The 21,359-nt window shown below is 39.2% G+C and overlaps 1 protein-coding gene across 1 annotated transcript; it reads left to right on the top strand.

The window, feature by feature from the left end:
- The first annotated feature begins 771 nt into the window (after window positions 1-771).
- LOC111158950 (LDOC1, regulator of NFKB signaling) lies at window positions 772-3,073 on the top strand. Its single transcript, XM_022521307.1, has one exon. The coding sequence runs from the start codon at window positions 891-893 to the stop codon at window positions 1,335-1,337; it is 447 nt and encodes a 148-aa protein (XP_022377015.1). The 5' UTR covers window positions 772-890; the 3' UTR covers window positions 1,338-3,073.
- Window positions 3,074-21,359: the final 18,286 nt, after the last annotated feature.

Raw genomic sequence — 21,359 nt, 5'->3', positions numbered from 1 at the left:
AAACCATTTAAAAACACAAATCTTCATTGTTAAGCAACGAATAATGTATGAATGCTGGCCAAGGGACACTAATACTAGGACATGAACTAGAGGGCTAAAGATAGGCAAGAGACTGCAAATGGTTCTCCAATGTTGATTTTGCAGAACTTTTTATACTTCACTGTTTAGAAAAATAATTTTTTAAAAAGGAGGTAGGCACACAGTATTATTTCCCAACTAAAGAAAAAACCCCCGTTGAAATAGTTTTGTAAGAGGAGCCCTAAGGCTCTTTCATAACTCTGAAAGGTTGTGACTCCTGTGGCGCAGCCAGCAGAGCTACTAGTTCTCTGGGTGAGTGATATTTAAATAAGCAAGGAAAAGTGTTAAAAAAAAATCACGCAAGTGGAATCTAGTAGCCACCAACCCACCAAAGAACACTGAATTGTGCGAGTCGGCTGAGTCGAAGGGTGATCCTTTAAACTTGAGCAGGCTGGCCCTGAGACACGGGCTTTAGCACTCACTCGTTCCTGGCTAAGCCGGGCCCACATCCGGGGTCAACCGGGGTGCCCTGCCTTTACACGCTCCGGTCTCGAGAACCACCCGCCCGCCATGCCGAGACCCTACCCGCTCCTTTCCCCCCCGACCAAGTCTCCGCGCCCCGGGCCCCCCCACCGGCCACGCCCCCACGCGGCGCCGGTCGCCTCCCTGGCCACGCCCCCCGACCCGGCCGCGCCGGCGCGCCGGCCGCCCGAGTGGCTGTGTGGGCGGAGCTTGCGCAGCCGCCGGACCCCTACGCGCACCGCCCTCCGCCCCTGGCCACCGTGAGCCTCCGCGGACACGCACTTCCTGCGAGGCCTCCGTGCGCACCTTAGCTGAACCGAGCCGAACCCAGCATTTCCAAGTCGTTAGCCATGGTGGACGAGCTGGTGCTGCTCCTGCACGCGCTCCTGATGCGGCACCGCGCCCTGAGCATCGAGAACAGCCAGCTCATGGAACAGCTACGGCTGCTGGTGTGCGAGAGGGCCACCCTGCTGCGCCAGGTACGTCCGCCGAGCTGCCCGGTGCCCTTCCCCGAAACGTTTAGCGGCGAGAGCTCCCGGCTCCCTGAGTTTATCGTGCAGACGGCGTCTTACATGCTGGTCAACGAGAACCGATTCTGCAACGACGCCATGAAGGTGGCATTCCTAATCAGCCTGCTTACCGGGGAAGCCGAGGAGTGGGTGGTGCCCTACATTGAGATGGATAGCCCCATCCTAGGTGATTACCGGGCCTTCCTGGATGAGATGAAACAGTGTTTTGGCTGGGATGACGACGAAGAAGATGACGACGACGACGAAGAAGAAGAAGATGATTACTAGGCCGGGAGGGGGAAGGCCCTGCACGCAGCCATCCTCTCCCCCCCCCTCCCCTGCCCGGCCCGGCTCGGAGCCGCCAAGCTCCCTTTCGTCCCCGGATCCCCTTCCCTACCCTTAACCCTCCGGTTCTCTATCATCCCCCCGTAGTGCTTGCCTTTGTTCCAGGAACAGTGCTCCAGTTACCTGCTGCTGGGGCCTCGCTCTGAAGCGCGCCGCCACCCACTCTGGCCAGCCCCAGCACCCTCCCCTGCTAATTTGGACTGTGTCCTGAGCCCCAGCTATAGGGCAGGCCCCTGTTACAAACTGGTCAGACTACGCACAGCTCTGCCCTGCCGACTGCAAGGCGACCGTCTGCCCAGAGACCTATGCCGCCACTTCACCACCATCCACCACATTCCAGCGACAGACCGCAGCCTTTGAAAATAAGGACCAGCCTAGAAGATGCCTGAGTTGGCTGCATTTCCTCCTCGGACATTAATTTGGACAGCTCACCAACCCCCAAGGGGCCAGTCTTTCAACCTGGTTAGTTCCCGACCTTCTCCCAGAGTCCTCCCCTTCCCCACCAAATTGCTGCAGGGGCCTAGTGTGCCCAGCAGCCAAATTGTTGACATTTCGTTTCTCCTCTGCACCAGTTTTGCACAGCTGTCCTTTTACTTTCAAAACTGCAGCAGTCCCAACAGATGTGTGCATTTGGACGAACATACTAAAAACAAAACAAACAAAAACAGGCACTCAGCCCAGCTCCTCAGTACCATCTGGAAAAAGCATTTACGTTCTTTTCAATAAATATCAAGCACTACAAAAAAAAAAAGAAGAAGAAGAAAGGAGTGTCTTTTAATGGTTAAGTGCTATCATTGGCCTCTACCAATCTCTCTCTGACTCTCATTATTTCCCCTGAGATCAGGGAACCTAGTTCAATCCCAGTATTCGCCACTGTCATCTCTAGGCGACAGAGGACAGCTATCACAGGATTTGATAGAGATTCTGGTACTCTCCTCACCAAGGCATTTCTTAAAGCCCTGGCGAGAGGATTGAGTGTCCTCTGGGGCCTCCAGGGTGGCATGCGTAAGGGGTGGTTGAGCAGGTGGCACACCATCCCAAAGTGGGACACTAGACGTGAAAGGGGACACTATTAATAATTAGACTGGGACAACAAGCATAAGACACAATATTCCCATTTTCCTGAGCCTTTGGGTTACTTCCTCAACACTGCTAGGGAAATTCTGTCCCTTAATTCTTACCATCTGAGGACTGCTATTGAGTTAAGACTTAAGTTAACAACGTAGCACCTTTCAGGTGCTTGAGCTAACATTAAATCCTGGGTCCTGGGTGAGTGTACCCATAGGAAATAGTGATCTTAACATTTCATCACCCCAGGTGAACACTCTTAGAGTCCCCAGCCATACATATGTCCCGGATTCCTGCCTATGGAAATTGGCAAGATGCCTGGCTATCTCCTGAACTAGACCTTGTCCTGTTAAGGGGGCTGTGCTGAGACCTCTTTATAGGCCCGGACGGCTCAGGGGCATTGAGGGAATGGGGTGGGTTCTGAGAAGAACTCTTTGAAATGTTAAATTAGGGAAGTTTGGTTGTGGGGTTTGTGGGAGCTACCTCTGCCAACCAGGAACATTTAGGAGGATTTGAGGGGTTTACAGTTCTCATCTATATCTGCCCAAATGTACTCATTATACCATAACTGGAGTCAGCCCTACCTTAAGATCTCTAATTTAGGTAATAAACTTCCCTATTACATAAGACCTTTTGAGGCTGGTTATTCTTTTATTTTTAATAGTAAACCTCACAGTGTGGATTAAATGAGATTCTGGTCATCATCCTGGTCACCTCACAGGCATGGATTCGTTGAGATCACGCCCATGAGGTCTTTACAGTTGTCCCTACTACATGGTGAACATCCAGTAAATATGGGCTGTTACTCCAGACTTGGGATTGGAAGTCTAACTTGGAAAACAAGTGTCTTGCTGTGAGTTTGGCTTTAGTAGGAAAATGTCAGGGGTGAGCGGGAACGGAACAGGCTCAGGGAGAGGAAATGAAAGCACGCTGAGACATCGTTTACTCATTGGGTTCTGACATAAAGTCAGGTAGAAAGTTTACTTGGTCAACAGGAAAAAGTTTAGGGCAGGAGTGATTTCTCTGGCCTAAGAAAGTTGTTTCTGGAGGGAAACAATGGGTGGATACGGTTTAGCAAAGGAGGTTGAGGCCCAAATGGGGTAAATGTGGGAAAGTGGTAGGCAAGAGCTGAAAGCTAGGTAAAGGGTCCAGGAAGACCAAAAATCAGTCATTCAGAATGATCAGTGGTCCAGGTATACTGAGAGGTGGCCCAGGTATAAGAGTGGTGAATGAAAGGTGGTTGCCCTCACAGTGATTCCGGTTTATAGCTTTTATGGTGCCTTGAGCCAGAACTAGGTTGGTATCTAGCTCCTGGTAAGGTCTAGAAAGAGAATCTGGACTGTGATTAGATCGGGGAGTGAACTTTCTGGGGGTGGGGGGAAGTTGAAGATGAGTAGACGGGATTTATTCCTTGCCACCAAACCAAGTGAGCACATGCTCTGTGGGGAAGGCAGAGATTTCTGTACAGTGAGGCTGCCGTGCTAAGACAGCATCTAAGGAGCATCAAGGAGTTTCTGAGATCTGAAACGTACAAACCCTGGGTGCACATGCGCAGGTGTGTGTGTGTGCGTGCGTGCGTGTGCATGAGTTTGCTCTGAGTGTGTGGATGTGTATGGCGGGGCAGGGGTGATGTCCTTCCTGTATCATGGAAGAGCAGGCTATGCTGTGGGCTGTAGAGGACAGTGTGGGAATCTGGCTACTTCGGGGGCAGATTCTGCAAAAAAGCATCGTGTTTGGCAAGGACTCTACCACTCAGGATGAAATAAATTCATGGTGGTGGCATAAGGCAGAGCAAAAGAGAATGAAGAAGTAAATAAGCATGTCTAAAGATAAAAGCACGACTTGGATGCAAACTGTGAAGGTAGAAATGCTGAAATAGCAAATACGAACTTCAGACTCCTGAATTCTCGTATTGGTCATACTGGCCTTGAAATGGTCACTGACATGCTATCAAGAAAATGAAAATAATATTAAAGGTCACAATCAATTAATCATATTAAATCTACCAATGTATTTTGGAGTTCCTTAACCATTTGAATAGGTAAACACTGCTATCCCTTACTTATGTGTTGCTGTGTTTTGCAGGATGGTATATGAAGGTAGAGGTACAATTATGTATGTTGTGTTTGCTTATTTTCTGCTATTACAATGGTGAAAACCTCAGCAGTTTGGAAGTAAGCAGAATAGAGAGAGATGTCTTTTTGAAACTGTGGAACATTTGCTTTTTAATAGGAATTCTAAGAAAATTTCTAGGTTCTTAAAGCAATTAAAGCTAATAAATGGGCATCAATTCAAGGTCCTGAGAATGGGTGATTCTCAAGGTCCCAAGGTCCTTGATGGGTGATTAGGTTGAGGAAATTGTATGGAGCATATTTATTATTTGCATTAAAATATGAATTTTGTTAAAGTTGTATTTAAAGGATAGTTCAGGTATATTGCTTACAGTCTTATGACCACTTAGGTCTAAAGGTAGATACAATGAACTGGTTCGTGTCCTTTGACAGTACTGGTAGCGACTAACTTCCCTTAATGAGAATCTGATCATGGCCCCTGGATTTTCTCCCCCTTCTGCCTGAAATTCCTCTTAAGATTTTTTTTTTTATCTTTAAATGTTCTGTTGTCCGAAGACACTTTTTTTAATGAAATAATTACCCTGGGATGGAAGACTTGCTTGGAGTAATTATGAATATCATAGTCAGATTTGTTCATGGAGCAGAAGCCCTCCTCTGGATGAGGAGGGGGGCGGCGCTGGTAAGGTACTGCAAGGGGACTTCAGAATAGCCAGATAGAGCAGCATTTGTGTATCTCCCTTTCTCCCCTTGGGCTGGTGTCTGAGGGGTGATCTGTTACAAATTTTTTTCTTATGATACTATTCATAACATTTACATAATTCCTCCCCTCCCTAAATGATAAATTATTTCATTAGCAAAATTGCAATAATAGATCTTATATTTTAGCCAAAGTCTTTATACAGTTAGTTTAATTGAACAGCCAATTCAGAGTCAACCAGTCAGCTCAAGATAAAAAACTGTCACATGACTGTTTATGTGCCTCATTTTATTTATTTTTTTTATGTGCCTCATTTCATCTTTAGTTTTAAAACAAATAATACCAGTAAAGGAAAGCAAAGGGAATTATATTTCAATAGTACCCGAAATAATTGTGATTTTTTTTTTTTGTCTGTTCTGTAGACACGGATAATTGCATTGCCATACAGGACTTTTAGAAATGTTCATTTGAAGAAAAAAATGTTCATTGTAATGTATGTTAAAATTTTAACATATACACAAGTAGAATAGTATAATGAGCACCTTAAACCCATCTCCAGATTCAAAACCTACCAACATTTTTGCTACCTCTATCCCTTTTCTTTCTTATAATTTTTATGGAATATTTTATTTTATTTTTGTAGACTGGGGCAGGGAGGGATAGAGGGAGAGCAGAGAGGGAGAGAGAATCCTAAACAGGCTCCATGCCTAGCATGGAGCCATACCTGGGGGCTTGATCTCACGCCTGAGATTATGAACTGAGCTGAAATCAAGACACAGATGCTTAACTGAGCCACCCGGATGCCTCTGGAATGTTTTAAATCAAATCCCAAATACATCAATTTGAAGGGTAACTTCAGTACTTCATTATGTTCCTCTAGCAGATAAAATTTTAAAAACAATCCATAACATCATCATCACATGTACTGAAATTGACAATGGTTCCTTAATATTTAATACTCAATTCATATTCAAATATTTTTAAATTATAAATAAAAATGTCTTTTTGATTATTTGCTTGAATTAGTTTTCAGAAAATGTCAACACATTGCATTTGGTTTATATATCTCTTAACCTTCTTTTATTGGTAACAGTTCCCCTCCACTCTTTTTTTTTCCCTATAATTTATTTGTTGAGAAAACTGTGTCATTTGTCCTATGGAATTTTTATATTCGGGATTTGCTTTATTTTTTCATATCCTTGCCCAATTTCCTCTTGAGTTGTTGATGTTTCTCAATTTTTTTAGATGCTCCTTATTTGTTAGGGATCTGTGATTTATGTTGTAAATATTTATGTCCAGTTTGTCATTTACCTTTTTACGTTCTTCATATTTCATTCTGTTGTGAAAATGTTTAATATATTTCCATTTTTTCCATTCTCTCCTCTCATTCCTGTGCTTCCCAGTTTATGTGCATTACTTTTTTCTCTTAGTGTTTATACCTTTAAATAGTGTATATACCTCTATTATTTTTCAGATACGAATGATCTGTTTTGACTCTCAGCCATGAAAGATGAGGAACTCAACATATGCACTAATTCTATTTCCCTATCAACTTTGTAAGTTACGTCATTTCTATGTTGTTCCTGTTTGTAACACATATTTTTCTGTGACCATCATCCCCTCTTCTTGTTATCTTAATATATCTAATAAATGAAATAATTATCTTGTTCAATTTTCATAATCTCTTTTGGTTAGCCAAGGGTTTTTTTTTTTTCTTTTCCTTTTTTAGTTGTTTCTTTAAAAAAAAAAAGAACCTCCTGGAACTATGTGCTCTGAGTTTTTGAAGGTGAATGGTTTTGTTATGGGTAGAGTTGGTGGGACACACTTTCTCTTCTTTCATTGCTCTACTAACTTTTAGCTTTGACTTATTTTGTAGAAGTCTGAGGTCATCTAAATATTTTTCACTCATAATCGATTTGATATTTTTCTTGAGTTCCCGGATATTTTTTCTTTACATTTGAATAGAGTATATCTGAGTGTTATTTATTGTTTGTCGTATTTTGTGGAACCTAGTATGACCATTTAATAGGTAGGTTCAAGGCCTGATTCATTTATGCAAAGCTGTCTGAATTATTTCTTTAAATGCATATAATATATACTGATATATATGTTGACTCTCCCTTTTACCTACCCTTGATATTTTAAATGTTCTCAGGCTTTTCATTTTTTTAAATATTGTATTTTTTTATTTGAGAGAGAGAACAAGTGATGGGGAGAAGGGCAGAGGGAAAGAGAGGAAGCGTGAGGGGCAGACTTCCCACTGAGCAAAGACCCCGATTTGGGGCTCAATCTCAGGACCTTGAGATCATGACCTAAACTGAAGGCAGACACTTAACCCATTGAGCCACCCAGGTGCCCCTCTTCTCAGGCTTTTAAAATGTTTTCTTCATTTTTCTTTTATTCTGCTTCCTTTTTTAAAAAAATTTATTTTATTTTTTATAAACATATAATATATTTTTATCCCCAGGGGTACAGGTCTGTGAATTGCCAGGTTTACACACTTCACAGCACTCACCATAGCACATACCCTCCCCAATGTCCATAACCCCACCCCCTCAACCCCCCTCCCCCCATTAACCCTCACTTTGTTTTGTGAGATTAAGAGTCACTTATGGTTTGTCTCCCTCCCAATCCCATCTTGTTTCATTTACTCTTCTCCTACACCCTTAACCCACCATGTTGCATCTCCGCTCCCTCATATCAGGGAGATCATATGATAGTTGTCTTTCTCCGATTGACTTATTTCGCTAAGCATGATACCCTCTAGTTCCATCCACGTCGTCGCAAATGGCAAGATTTCATTTCTTTTGATGGCTGCATAGTATTCCATTGTGTATATATACCACATCTTCTTTATCCATTCGTCTGTTGATGGACATCTAGGTTCTTTCCATAGTTTGGCTATTGTAGACATTGCTGCTATAAACATTCGGGTGCACGTGCCCCTTTGGATCACTACGTTTGTACCTTTAGGGTAAATACCCAGTAGTGCAATTGCTGGGTCATAGGGTAGTTCTATTTTCAACATTTTGAGGAACCTCCATGCTGTTTTCCAGAGTGGTTGCACCAGCTTGCATTCCCACCAACAGTGTAGGAGGGTTCCCCTTTCTCCGCATCCTCGCCAGCATCTGTCATTTCCTGACTTGTTAATTTTAGCCATTCTGACTGGTGTGAGGTGGTATCTCATTGTGGTTTTGATTTGTAGTTCCCTGATGCCGAGTGATATGGAGCACTTTTTCATGTGTCTGTTGGCCATCTGGATGTCTTCTTTGCAGAAATGTCTGTTCATGTCTTCTGCCCCTTTCTTGATTGGATTATTTGTTCTTTGGGTGTTGAGTTTGCTAAGTTCTTTATAGATTTTGGACACTAGCCCTTTATCCGATATGTCATTTGCAAATATCTTCTCCCATTCTGTCAGTTGTCTTTTGGTTTTGTTAACTGTTTCCTTTGCTGTGCAAAAGCTTTTGATCTTGGAAATAAAGGCCTTAAACTATTCTGCTTACTTTTATCAATCCCATTTTCTATGTGCTTTACAGTGCTATCAGGGGTACCAGTCGTTATTTGCGCTGCTTCCAACCTGGCTTCATTTCTGCAATAGTTTGGTTTTTCTTCCACTTCTTTGCCCAGTGCTGCCAGCTCCTGTTTTAGCTTCTGTTGACTCCTGCATATTTCTGAAGCTCATATCTCTGATTTATTCTCTTGTCGTGTAGCTATGATTCCTTTTTATTTTTAAAGTTGATGGTGATATATTGTGATACAATGTGTCAGTGATCCAATAAGTCACTTCTGTTTCCTGGCAATATTTTTCTGTGGAGCATTATTTGCCATTTTCTCCCCTGTGGCAGTATTCCAAGAATCCTTTCAGGATCTTGTCTACTTCCTAGTAAGGCTACTCTTCCTCAGCAGGGATAGTCAGCCTTCTTTGTCTTTTTCAGTCCAGTCCCAAAATAATTTCCTCTGGCACAGATAAGTCAACATTGGTGGCTTATACCTTGCCTACTTCCCACTTTCCAGAGATGAGACAAATCTGATCCCCTACCTTTTTGTTTTAACATGTCACAGGTCACTTCAGTAGCATCAGGAAGAACCTGGAAGGTAATTAAAATATTAATGACTTACAATACTTCCTCACTATAGCTGCGTGTGTGTGCGTGTGTGTGTGCGTGCGTGTGTGTGCATGTGTGTGTTTCAAAAATCAATTTTACTATCAAGTTTTGGAACGACTGTTTCTTCCCATGTGTATCAAGAAGACAAATGGAAGGGTTTTCGGCATCTGTACAGTAGAGGAGATGCTTGTGTAGACATCTGATCAATATGTATGCAGGAAAAAGAAAGAAATCTGTTATCCATTGGAAGAAAAGTTGGGAAGGTTGAAATTAGTATCAGAAAACGGACCTTTGAAGAGATAGACAAGTGTATATGGAAAGATCAGTTTGTTGTGAGCTGAGAATAGCTTGTTCTTAAAGTTTGAGTTCAATGAGAATATGCTGGTGATCAGAAAGATCTTTGATCCCTGTTGTGGCTTTGCCACAGATTTACTTAGCCAACCCCAGACAGTTTACTTGACTCTAAACTTCTGTACCTGTAACATGGGAATAATTACAGCTCAGGACTAATAAAAGAAAAAACTGCTTAGGGGGCACCTGGGTGGCTCAGTTGTTAAGCATCTACCTTTGGCTCAGGTAGTGGTCTCAGAGTCCTGGGATCGAGCCCAGCATCGCATCCGGCTCCCTGCTCAGTGGGAAGCCTGCTTCTCCCTCTCCTCCCCACCTGTGCTCTCTGTCACTCATTCTCTCTCTCTCTCAGAACAAAGCAAAACAAAACAAAACAAAACAAGAAACACAAAACTGCATAGCATCTTATCTGGTAATCAGTAAATGTTAACTTCATTCTTTTCTTCAATAGAGATTAGTAAAATAGAAATGTGAGATTGACTGTTATGGCAGACTTGCATGTTCTGGTAGAGAGATAATGATATTGGGACGTGTGGAATATCAGGAGAAAAGCTATCTAACACATTAAAATAAGCAGTAATATCAGAGGGAAATTCATAGGAGTAGATAGTAAAGATTAATTAACATGTGAACAGCACTTGACACTTTAAAAGTTGCTTTTGTATTCATTTTCTTCTTTGCGACTCACACCAACTCAGCAGAGGATTTTTATTTACATTTTACAGTTTGGGATAGAGATGCTCAAGGACTTGTTCATGGTAGAAAGTGTCAGAATTGGGGCCAGAAATTCCCACCCCAAATCCAGTGCTCTTTTTATAATTTCATGTTGCCTTTGAAAGTAATGCCTTGTTCAGGTTGCTTATCTCTCATTGATCTTTGCTTCTTTGTAACCTGAAGTATTTTCATTAGGGGGTAACTTCGCAGGTCCTTCTCTCATTTAACAAAATAGCCCTTAGAATGAGCAACAGGCCCTGTCCCCTCCAACTCTGAACTTCTGTGATAACATCCCCATTTTGTACAAACACTGGCACTTGCAGGAACGGGTATGAACTTTGGAAAAAGATGCTGGGATTACTCTTTTATTTTTTAACAGCAACAACAACAATGCCAAAATGTTTATCAAAGGAGACAGACTTAGATAAATTAGGATAAATTACATCCCTCTATGAGCTACAATGCTGGGGTAAAACTAATATTTTCTTTATATTTATGAGGGGAATTTCTGATAGGAATTGTTAAGGATAAAAGGAATTCAGAGATATATGTAGAGGATGATGCCATTTACAAATATTTTAGTATTGATTTATTTATTTCGGTGGGGAGGGGTAGAGGGAGAAGGAGAGAGAGAAACCCAGGCCGACTCCATGCTGAGCACAACGTGGGGTTCAATCTCACGACCCTGAGATCACTACCTGAGCCGAAACCACCCAGGCGCAGTATATTGTATATTGTAAAATATACAAACATTTTAAAACCTATATGTGTATGAATGTATATTATATATTGTAAAATATATAAATATTTTAAAACCTATATGTGTATGAATGTCTGTATGTGTGTGTGTATACATACACGTACAAAAGGTGAAAAGAACAGAATGATAAATGCCAAATTTTAAAGTGTTCACCTTAGAGAAAGGAGTAGCATGAAAGGAATCTTTTTGCTATTTTATTCTTTGTTGCTCATCTTTGTTATAACGAGCACTAGTAGTTGAAAACAAATAGAATTAGCACTTATTCTGGAAAAGTTATGGTGAAAATGAAAAACAATTGTTGGCACTATTATAAAGTAGTGCTCTTTTGGAAACAACAATTCATATTGTAGGAACCATAAACCGATTCACAACTTGTTAGAAAATACAGATAATTGGTTTTATAAATTCTGTTATGCTACTTTAATTCTACTGAACAGTTGATAATAAAACTGTTTTATCAGTGGAAACAAGCTATACTCAGACATTTACTTTAGTGGTACTCAGGTCAGTACATTTGGATACCAGTACATTCCCCTCATACCTCTTCAGGTTGTCTCTTTCTTTTCAGCTACTGTTGCCTTAGTTCACATGCTCATTGCCTGCCAGGTTTATCTGAATGGACTCCCAGATTATCCTTCTTCTTACTGGCTCTCTTCTTTCTAACCTGTTCTTCTCACTGCTGTTAGTGTTGTTTTTTTTTTTAAAGATTTTATTTATTTATTTGACAGACAGAGATCACAAGTAAGCAGAGAGGCAGGCAGAGAGAGAAAGGGGGAAGCAGGCTCCCTGCTGAGCAGAGAGCCAGATGCAGGGCTTGATCCCAGGACCCTGGGATCATAACCTGAGCTGAAGACAGAGGCTTTAACCTACTGAGCCACCCAGGCGCCCTTAGTGTCTTTTGATACCTAAATCTAATTTACCACATTTGTATTCAAATTCCTTCAATGATCCCCACATTCAGGATATTTTGGAATTCCTTAATATAACATTTATGTCTAGATTACTCTTTTTAAAAATTAACTTTTTATTGAGTTATAATTAACATACCATAAAATTCACCCTTTTATGTGGTTGATTCAGTATTTTTAGAATATTCACAATGTTGTGCAACCATCACCGCCATCTAATTCCAGAACATTTTCATCATCTCAAAAAGATATTCTGTACCCATTAGCAGTTGTTCCCCATTGCCCCATCTCCCTCCCTTCCCCCTATCCTTGGAAACCACTAATTTCTGTCTCAATGGATTGATTGCCTATTGTGGACATTTCATACAAATGAAATGATACAATACATGCCCATTTGTGATTGACTTCATACACTTAGTGTATCTGCAGGGTTCAAACTGGTTGTAGCATATATCGGTACTTCATTCCTTTTTATGGCTGAATAATATTCCACTTCATGAATGTACCAAATTTTGTCCATCCATTTGTCAATTAATGGACATTTGGGTTATCGTGCATCTCAGCTATTATAAATACTGTTGGCTATAATTTTCATGTACAAGTTTTTGTTTGAACACCTGTTTTCAATTCTCCTGGGTTTATATCTAGGACTGGGATTGCTAGGTCACATGGAATTCTGTGTTTAGCATTTTAAGGAACTGACAGATTGTTTTCCAAAGTGGCTTTACCATTTTATAATCCCACCAGAACTATATGGTTTTTAAAATTTCTCCACATTCTCAGCAATATCTACTTTGTCCATGTTTTTGACTGTAGCCATCCTTCTTGGCATAACGTGGTATAACATTGTGATTTTGGGGGCGCCTGGGTGGCTCAGTGGGTTAAGCCTCTACCTTCGGCTTGGGTCATGGTCCCGGGGTCCTGGGATCGAGCCCTGCATGGCATCGGGCTCTCTGCTCCGCGGGGAGCCTGCTTCCCCCTCTCTCTCTGCCTGCCTCTCTGCCTGCTTGTGATCTTTGTCTGTCAAATAAATTAAAAAAGAATTGTGATTTTGATATGTGGTACACAGAAGTATTTAATTTTGATGAAGTCCAACTTATCTGTTTTCTCTTTGGTTCTTTCTGCTTTGGTGTCATATTTAAGAAACCATTTCCAACCCAGGATCATGACAATTAACACCTATGTTTTCATAGTTATGTTTTACATCTATGTTTTCAAAATTCTCAAAGTTTTATCTCTTTTATTTTGGTCTTTGACCCATTTTGAGTTAAATTTTTATAGATGGTATGAAGTAGTGGCATAAGTCCATTCTTTTACATGTGGATACCCAGTTGTCCCAGCACTATTTGTTGAAAAGACTACTATTTCCCCATTGAATTATCTTGTCACCCTTACTGAAAATCAATTGACCATAAATGTATAGGTTTATTTCTGGAATCTCCATTCTATTTCCTTGAGCTGTATGTCTATCCTATGCCAGTATCAAACTGTCTTCATTACAGTAGTTTTCTAGTAAGTTTTTAAATTGTGGAGCATGAGTCCTCCAAATTTTTTCTTCTTCCAAGATTTTTTTTTTTTTTTTTTTTTGGCTATTCTGGATCCCTTGCATTTTAATATGAATCTTAGGCTCAAATTGTCAGTTTCTTCCAAAAAAGGCAACTTTTAATAGGGATTCTATTGAATCTAGATCTATTCGGGGATTATTGCCATCTTAGCAATATTAAGTCTTTCAATTAATGAACATTATCTTTCTGCTTATTTAGGTCTTCTTTAATTCAGTGATGCATCGCTGTTTTTGTTTGCATGTCTTCCACTTACTTTGTTAAATTTATTCTTTATTTTCTTATCCTTTTTGCTATTACCCAAAATTGAATTTTTAAAATTTCATTTTCAGATTGTTTCAAGTGCATAGAAATACACCTGATTTTTGTTTAGTGGTCTTGTATCCTGCAACTTTGCTGAACTTGTTTATTAGCTCTTATAGTTTATTTTGCAGATTGTGTAGAATTCTCTATATAAGATTATGTCACCTGCAAATAGAGATAGTTTTACTTCTTTTTCAGTGTGAATGCCTTTTATTTCTTTTTCTTGCCTAATTTCTCTGGCTATAACCTCTAGTACTATGTTGAATAGAGGTGACATGAACATATATCCTTGTCTTGCTCTTGATCTTAAAGGGATAGTTTTCTGTCTTTCACCATTAAGTCTAAGGCTAGCTTGTGGGTTTTCATAGATGTCTTTATCAAAATGAAGAAATCCACTTCTTCTCCTTGTTTGCTGAATGTTTTATCATGAAAGGATGTTGGATTTCATTAAATGCTCTTTCTGTGTGTATTGAGATGATCATGTGGCTTTGTTTTTTATTCTGCTAATATGGGGTATTACCTGGACTGATACTTATACGTTGAATCAATCTTGCCTTCCTGGAATAAATCACTCTTAGTCATGTAATATAATCCTTTTTATATGTTTCTCGATTTGGTTTGCTAGTATCTTGTTGACAATTTTTGTCTGTATTCAGACAGAATAAAGTCCTGTAATTTTTTTGTGATGTCTTTGTCTAGTTTTGGTATGAGGATAATATTGGCCTCATAGAATGAGTTGGGAAGTTTTTACTCACATTCCTTTGCACTTAGTGTTTTCGCTTAATTGTAAATTCAGAAGTAACTCAGTCAGTTCATAGATACCATCCTCATTTTTATGCAGTAGCATAATTAACTTTTTGTATTTGCTGTAGTTATTCATAATTCTTTTATGTATGGTGTTATGTATGGGAAATATTTTATTATGACAAAAATAAGTTTCACCATTAATGACAATGTGCCTATTGTATTTTTATATCTGTGGAGGTATACCTTTACAGTAAGTTCCTAGGAGAAGGATTGGTGGATCAAAAAGTAAGTGCAGGGGCACCTGGCTTAAGCCTCTGCCTTCAGCTCAGGTCATGATCTCAGGGTCCTGAGATCGAGTCCCGCATCGGGCTCTCTGCTCAGCAGGGAGCCTGCTTCCTCCTCTCTCTCTCTCTCTCTCTCTTTACCTGCTTCTCTGCTTACTTGTGATCTCTGTCAAATAAATAAATAAATTCTTTTAAAAAAAAGTAAGTGCATATGCAGTTTGTCAGATATTTCTAAGTTCCCTCCCACAGTGGTTTTGCCATTTTACATACCCATCAGAAATGGATGAGACTGCCTGTTATCTTGCAGCATTACCAGGATAAGGGCTATTTTGAATTATCTGGTAGGTTTTTAAAAAAATTCATCTCAGTTGAGTTTTAGTTTGCACTTCTCTTATTGTGAATGAAGTATTTTTCCTATGATGAGGGCTATTTTCATTTCTTTTTCTATGAATTGTCTGTTCATGTCTTTTGACCATTTTTCTGATCTTGTTTTTCTCATCATTTAAAAGCTCTTTATATACTTGGGAAATAGCGCTTTGCTTATGATATAAGTTGCACGCATTTTCTTCCAGTTTTTCATTTGTCTTTTTTTTTTTAAAGATTTTATTTATTTATTTGACAGACAGAGATCACAAGTAGGCAGAGAGGCAGGCAGAGAGAGAGGAGGAAGCAGGCTTCCCGCTGAGCAGAGAGCCAGATGTGGGGCTCGATCCCAAGACCCTGAGATCATGACCTGAGCCGAAGGCAGAGGCTTAACCCTCTGAGCCACCCAGGCACCCCTGTCTTTTTTCTTTTTTATGGTATCTACTTAATGCAGTACTGAAGTTTTGCATTCTTATGTAAGTAAAGTCACAATTCTTTTCTTCTATTTCTTCTAGTTTTGAGTTAGTTAGAAGACTTGTCCCAAATCCAGGTTGTAAATGAATTCCCCCCAGTGTTTCTTTTAATATTGCTGTGGTTTCAGTTTTTGAACACTTACATTTCTGTTCTTTTTGGTGTTTATTCTAATGTATGAAGTATCCAACTTAACTTTTTTCCAAATAGCTATGTAGGGGTCCATGCCATTTGTTAAAACATTCATCAGTTATGTGATATAGTCATCATGTACTAAATTTCCATATGGATCATTTTGTCTATCTGTGGACTTCCTATTCAGTAAAATTAGTCTGTAGGCCTGTTTCTCTGCCATTATCACAGAATCTTCATTATAGAAACTGTAGAGCATGTTTTAATATCTGGAAGCACTAGTCCTCCTTTTATTGCTCTTTTTTCCCGGGGCTCTTACATGTTAATTTTTCCATGTGAATTTCAGAATCCCCATGTCTAACTTTATAAAAAATAACTTATTATATTTGGTAAGATAGCATTAAATTAGCATATTGGGAAGACATCTACAAAGTTGAGTTATCCTATCCAAGTACAAGAGCTGCCTTTTCAATTGTTCAGATTTATTTTCAGGCCTTTCAGGAATATTTTAACATTTTCTTTATTTAAGGGTTTTATTTATTTGACAGAGGGAGAAAGAGCACAAGCAGGGGGAGCAGCAGGCAGAGGGAGAAGCAGGCTCCCTGCTGAGAAGAGAGCCTGATGTGGGGCTCAATGTTAGGACCCTGGGATTATGAACTGAGCCAAAGGCAGATGTTTAACTGACTGAGCCACCCAGGCACCCCAGTTTTAATAATTTCTTATATAGGTTTTGAATATTGTATTTCCTAAGTAGCTTCTAACTGATTTCTCTCTCTCTGAGTGTGTGAATGCTATTGTTTTTCTGTGCTAATTTTATGTCATGCCAAAAAACTTCAATTTAGTTTTTGTATTTATTTTTGTTTTTCCATATATACTATTATTATATTATACATAAAACTTCTTTTCCAGTTCTCATACCTACAATTGTTTCCTCTTGTCATGAAATTGTAGTTGAGGTGGAGGGAATTCTTTCCTTGTTGACAGTGCCCATAATGTTTCCCCACTTTTGTATTTATAAACACATATTTATAAACACATAGATATTTGTGTATTGTGTATGTGTGTGTTTGTTTTGTGTGTGTGTGTGTGTGTGTGTGTGTGTGAGAGAGAGAGAGAATCATGTTACCTCACAGTGTTAAATTTGTATAGCCTGTTTTCAGAATCTATGGAGAAAATCTTAATAGTTTTTTCCCTTGGATTTATTAAAATGGTGGATAAAGAATATCCTCATTTTAAACCTTCCTTGCATTTCTGGAATGAATCTCATTTGGTCGTAATATCTTTTTTTTTAATGTGTAATTGGAATCTGCTTTTACATAAAATTCCAAGTTTTCTATCAGTATTCATGAGATTGGTCTGTAGTTGTCGTGTTTGTGTTTTTATCAGGTTGATGTAGCAACATTATGCTTCATTCATCAACAAAATGAAAGTTTTCCTTTTTACTATGCTCTGGAATGATTTAAGTAGCAGTGAGATTGTCATACCAGCTTCAATTTAAATCTATATGAACAAAATAGTCATTGCAAGATTAATACATCAAAATTCTCCAGTGGAAAAAAAAGGTGACATTTGAAAATACTTTGTTTAATAAATAGTTTACTAGAAGTTTAATAATGGTTAATCACAGTTAATTTTTGATAATAGTTAATATCATGTTTAATAAGTAATTTTATATTGTACTGTGTGATATGCACTTCAATTTTATGAGTATTTTATACTTGTTTTATGGATAAGAAAACTGAGGCTCAGAAGGATTAAGTAGCTTGTGCAAGCCACACAGTGAGCAGCAATGAAAGAACCTAAACCTATACTCTGTTCATTCTGTACTGCTTCCATGAAATGTAGTTCACCGTCTTTATGCCAGTAGTTGGCCAAACATTTTAACCCACAACAGCTTACCTGTGTATTTAGTAATGAAAAACATCCTTGGTTTTGAATATTTTTGTTGTACTATGACACTACCAGTTCTCACTACAAATAGTATCCTTGGTGATAGAAGGCAGTAATATATGTATGGCTATTTGGATATTATCTCTCTCTCTCTCTCTCTCTCACACACACACACACACACACACACACACCCTTTAAGGACATCATGGGATAAGATTACCTTAAACCATGGATTCATAAAATCCAAATAGGCTTTTGTCATACAGAGTTGCTATTATTTAGGGAACATACTTTCATTTCATACTATATTCTCAGTTTACTTGTCTGCTTAATGAAGAGATTAGATTGGCTCTATGTTGCCAGCCATTTTGAAGACAGGCCTATTAAAAATAAAAACAAACAAAAATTCCAAGTATCTATAAGAACAGACTTAATGTGATTGCAGATATTTACTATAATATATTGAAATTACAGAAACAAGCATAATACATAATCTCTTGTACCTTAAAGTTGACTACCTGTACTAAAGTAACTAGTAATTGGAAAAGTGTAAAATAATAGAAGAAAATACGTAATCAGTAAACTCAATAGTATAACAATACAAAAATATATACATTTTGCTGATACGAAGCATTTTCACTTTTTTAAATTAAAATTCAATTTAGTTAACATATAGTGTATTTTTAGTTTCAGGGGTAGAATTTAGTGAATCATCAGTTGCATATGACACCCAGTGTTCATTACATCAAGTGCCCTCCTAACACCCATCACCCAATTACCCCATCCCCCCGCCCACCTCTGCTCCAGCAGCCCTCAGTTTATTTCCCGTAGTTAAGAGTCTCTTATGGTTCGTCTCCCTCTCTGTTTTCTTTTTATTTTATTTTCCCTTCCTTTTTCCTATATTTATCAGTTTTGTTTCTTTTTTAAATCTCATTTTATTTATTTTTTATTATATTCAATTAGCTAGCAAATTGTACATCATCACTAGTTTTTGGTGTAGTGTTTAATGATTCATTAGTTGCATGTAATTCCCAGTGCTCATCACAACATGTGCTCTCCTGAATACCCATCACCCATTTACCGCAGCCCCCTACCTCCCTCCCTTCTGTAATCCTCTGTTTGGTTCCCCAGAGTCCAGAGTCTCTTGTGGTTTGTCTCCCTCTCTGATTTCTTCCCATTCAGTCTTCCCTCCCTTCCCCTGTGGTCCTCAGCACTATTCCTTATGTTCCATATATGAGTGAAACCATATGATAATTATCTTTCTCTGCTTGACTTAATTAGCATAATTCCCTCCAGTTCCATCCATGTCAGTGCAAATGGTGAGTACTCATCCTTTCTGATGGTTGAGTAATAATCCATTCTATATATGGACCACATCTTCTTTATCCATTCTCTCTGTTGAAGGGCATCTCATCTCCTTCCACAATTTGGCTATTGTGGACATTGCTGCTATGAACATTGGGGTGCATGTGCGCCTTCTTTTCGCAACATCTGTATCTTTGGGGTAAAATACCTAGTGGTACAGTTGCTGGGTCACAGGATAGCTCTATTTTTAACTTCTTGAGGAAACTCTGTACTGTTTTCCAGAGTGGCTGCACCAGTTTGCATTCCCACCAATAGTATAGGAGGGTTCCCCGTTCTCCACATCCTCACCAACACTTGTTGTTTCCTGTGTTGTTAATTTTTGCCATCCTAACTGGTATGAGGTGGTATCTCATTGTGGTTTTGATTTGTTTTTCTCTAATGGCTAGTGATGTTGAACATTTTTCATGTGTCTGTTGGCCATTTGTATGTCTTCTTTGGAGAAGTGTCTGTTCACGTCTTCTGCCCATTTTTTGACTGGATTACTTGTTTTTGGGGTGTTGAGTTTGATAAGTTCTTTATAGATCCTGGATACCAGCCCTTTTGTTGACTGTTTCCTTTGCTGTACAATAGCTTTTTATCTTGATGAAGTCCCAAAAGTTCATTTTTGCTTTTGTTTCCCCTGCCTTTAGAGACCTGTCTTGAAAGAAGTTGTTGTGGCCGGTGTCAGAGAGGTTATTGCCTATGTTCTTCTCTAGGATTTTGATGGATTCCTGTCTCACATTTAGGTCTTTCAACCGTTTTGAGTTTATCTTTGTGTATGGTGTAAGAGAATGGTCTGGTTTCATTCTTCTGCATGTGGCTGTTAATTTTCCTAACACCATTTATTGAAGAGACTGTCTTTTTTCCATGGATATTCGTTCCTGATTTGTCAAAGATTAGTTGACCATAGAGTCCATTTCTGGGTTTTCTGTCCTGTTCCATTGATCTATGTGTCTATTTTTGTGCCAATACCGTGCTATTGTGATGATCACAGCTTTGTAATATAGCTTGAAGTCAGGCAATGTGATGCTCCCAGCTTTGCTTTTTTTTTTTTTCTTTCAACAATCCCTTGGTGATTCAGGGTCTTTTCTGGTTCCAGACAAATTTTAGGATTTTTTGTTCCAACTCCATGAAAAATGCCAGTGTATTGTATTTTAATAAGGATGGTGTTGAAAGTGTAGATTGTAGTGTAGTGTTGTTGTGTTGAAAGTGTAGATATTTAATAAGGATGGTGTTGAAAGTGTAGATTGCTCTGGGCAGGATAGACATTTTCACAATGTTTATTCTTCCAGTCCATGAGCATGGAATGTTTTTCCATCTCTTTGTGTCTCCCTCAATTTCTTTCATAAGTAGTCTATAGTTTCTACAGTATAAATCCTTTACCTCTTTGTTTAGGTTTATTCCTGGTATTTTATGTTTTTTGGTGGTATTGTAAATGGAATTGATTCCTTAATTTCTCTTTCTTCAGTCACATTATTAGTGTATAGAAATGCAGCTGATTTCTGTGTATTGAATTTGTATCCTGCCATTTTGCTGAATTGCTGTATGAGTTCTCGTAATTTATCAGTGGAGTCTTTTGGGTTTTCCACATAAAGTATCATGTCATCTGTGAAGTTTGACTTCTTTTTTGCCAATTTGGATGTCTTTTATTTCTTTTTGTTGTCTGATTGCTAAGGCTAGGAATTCTAGTACTATGTTGAACAAAAGTGGTGAAAGTGGGCTTCCCTGCTGTGTTCCTGACCTTAAGGGAAAAGCTCTGTTTTTCCACCTTGGGAATGATATTTGCTGTGGGCTTTTGATAGATGGCTTTTATGATGTTGAAGTATGATCCATCTATCCCTATATTTTGCAGAGTTTTAACCAGGAAAGGATGGTATGTTTTGTCAAATGCTTTTTCTGCATCAATTGAGAAGATCATATGATTTTTTGTCTCTTCTTTTGCTAATGTGACCTATCACATTGATTAATTTGTGAATGTTGAACCACCTTTGCTTCCCAGAAATAACCCCCGGTTGGTTGTGGTGAATAACCCTTTTAATGTACTCCTGGATCCTATTGGCTAGGAACTTCTTGAGTTCCCTGATAAACATGGGATATTTGTCTATAATTCTCCTTTTTGATGGGGTCTTTGTCTGGTTTAGGGATAAGGGTAATGGAGGCCTCATAGAAAGAGTCTGGAAGTTTTTCTACTGTTTC

The sequence above is a fragment of the Enhydra lutris genome, unplaced genomic scaffold (genome assembly GCF_002288905.1).
Source record: "Enhydra lutris kenyoni isolate GAN:26980312 unplaced genomic scaffold, ASM228890v2 scaffoldscaffold65, whole genome shotgun sequence".
Classification (NCBI taxonomy): Eukaryota; Metazoa; Chordata; class Mammalia; order Carnivora; family Mustelidae; genus Enhydra; species Enhydra lutris.
Note: the sequence above shows the minus strand (reverse complement) of the source record. Positions and strands in the feature narration are given on the sequence as shown.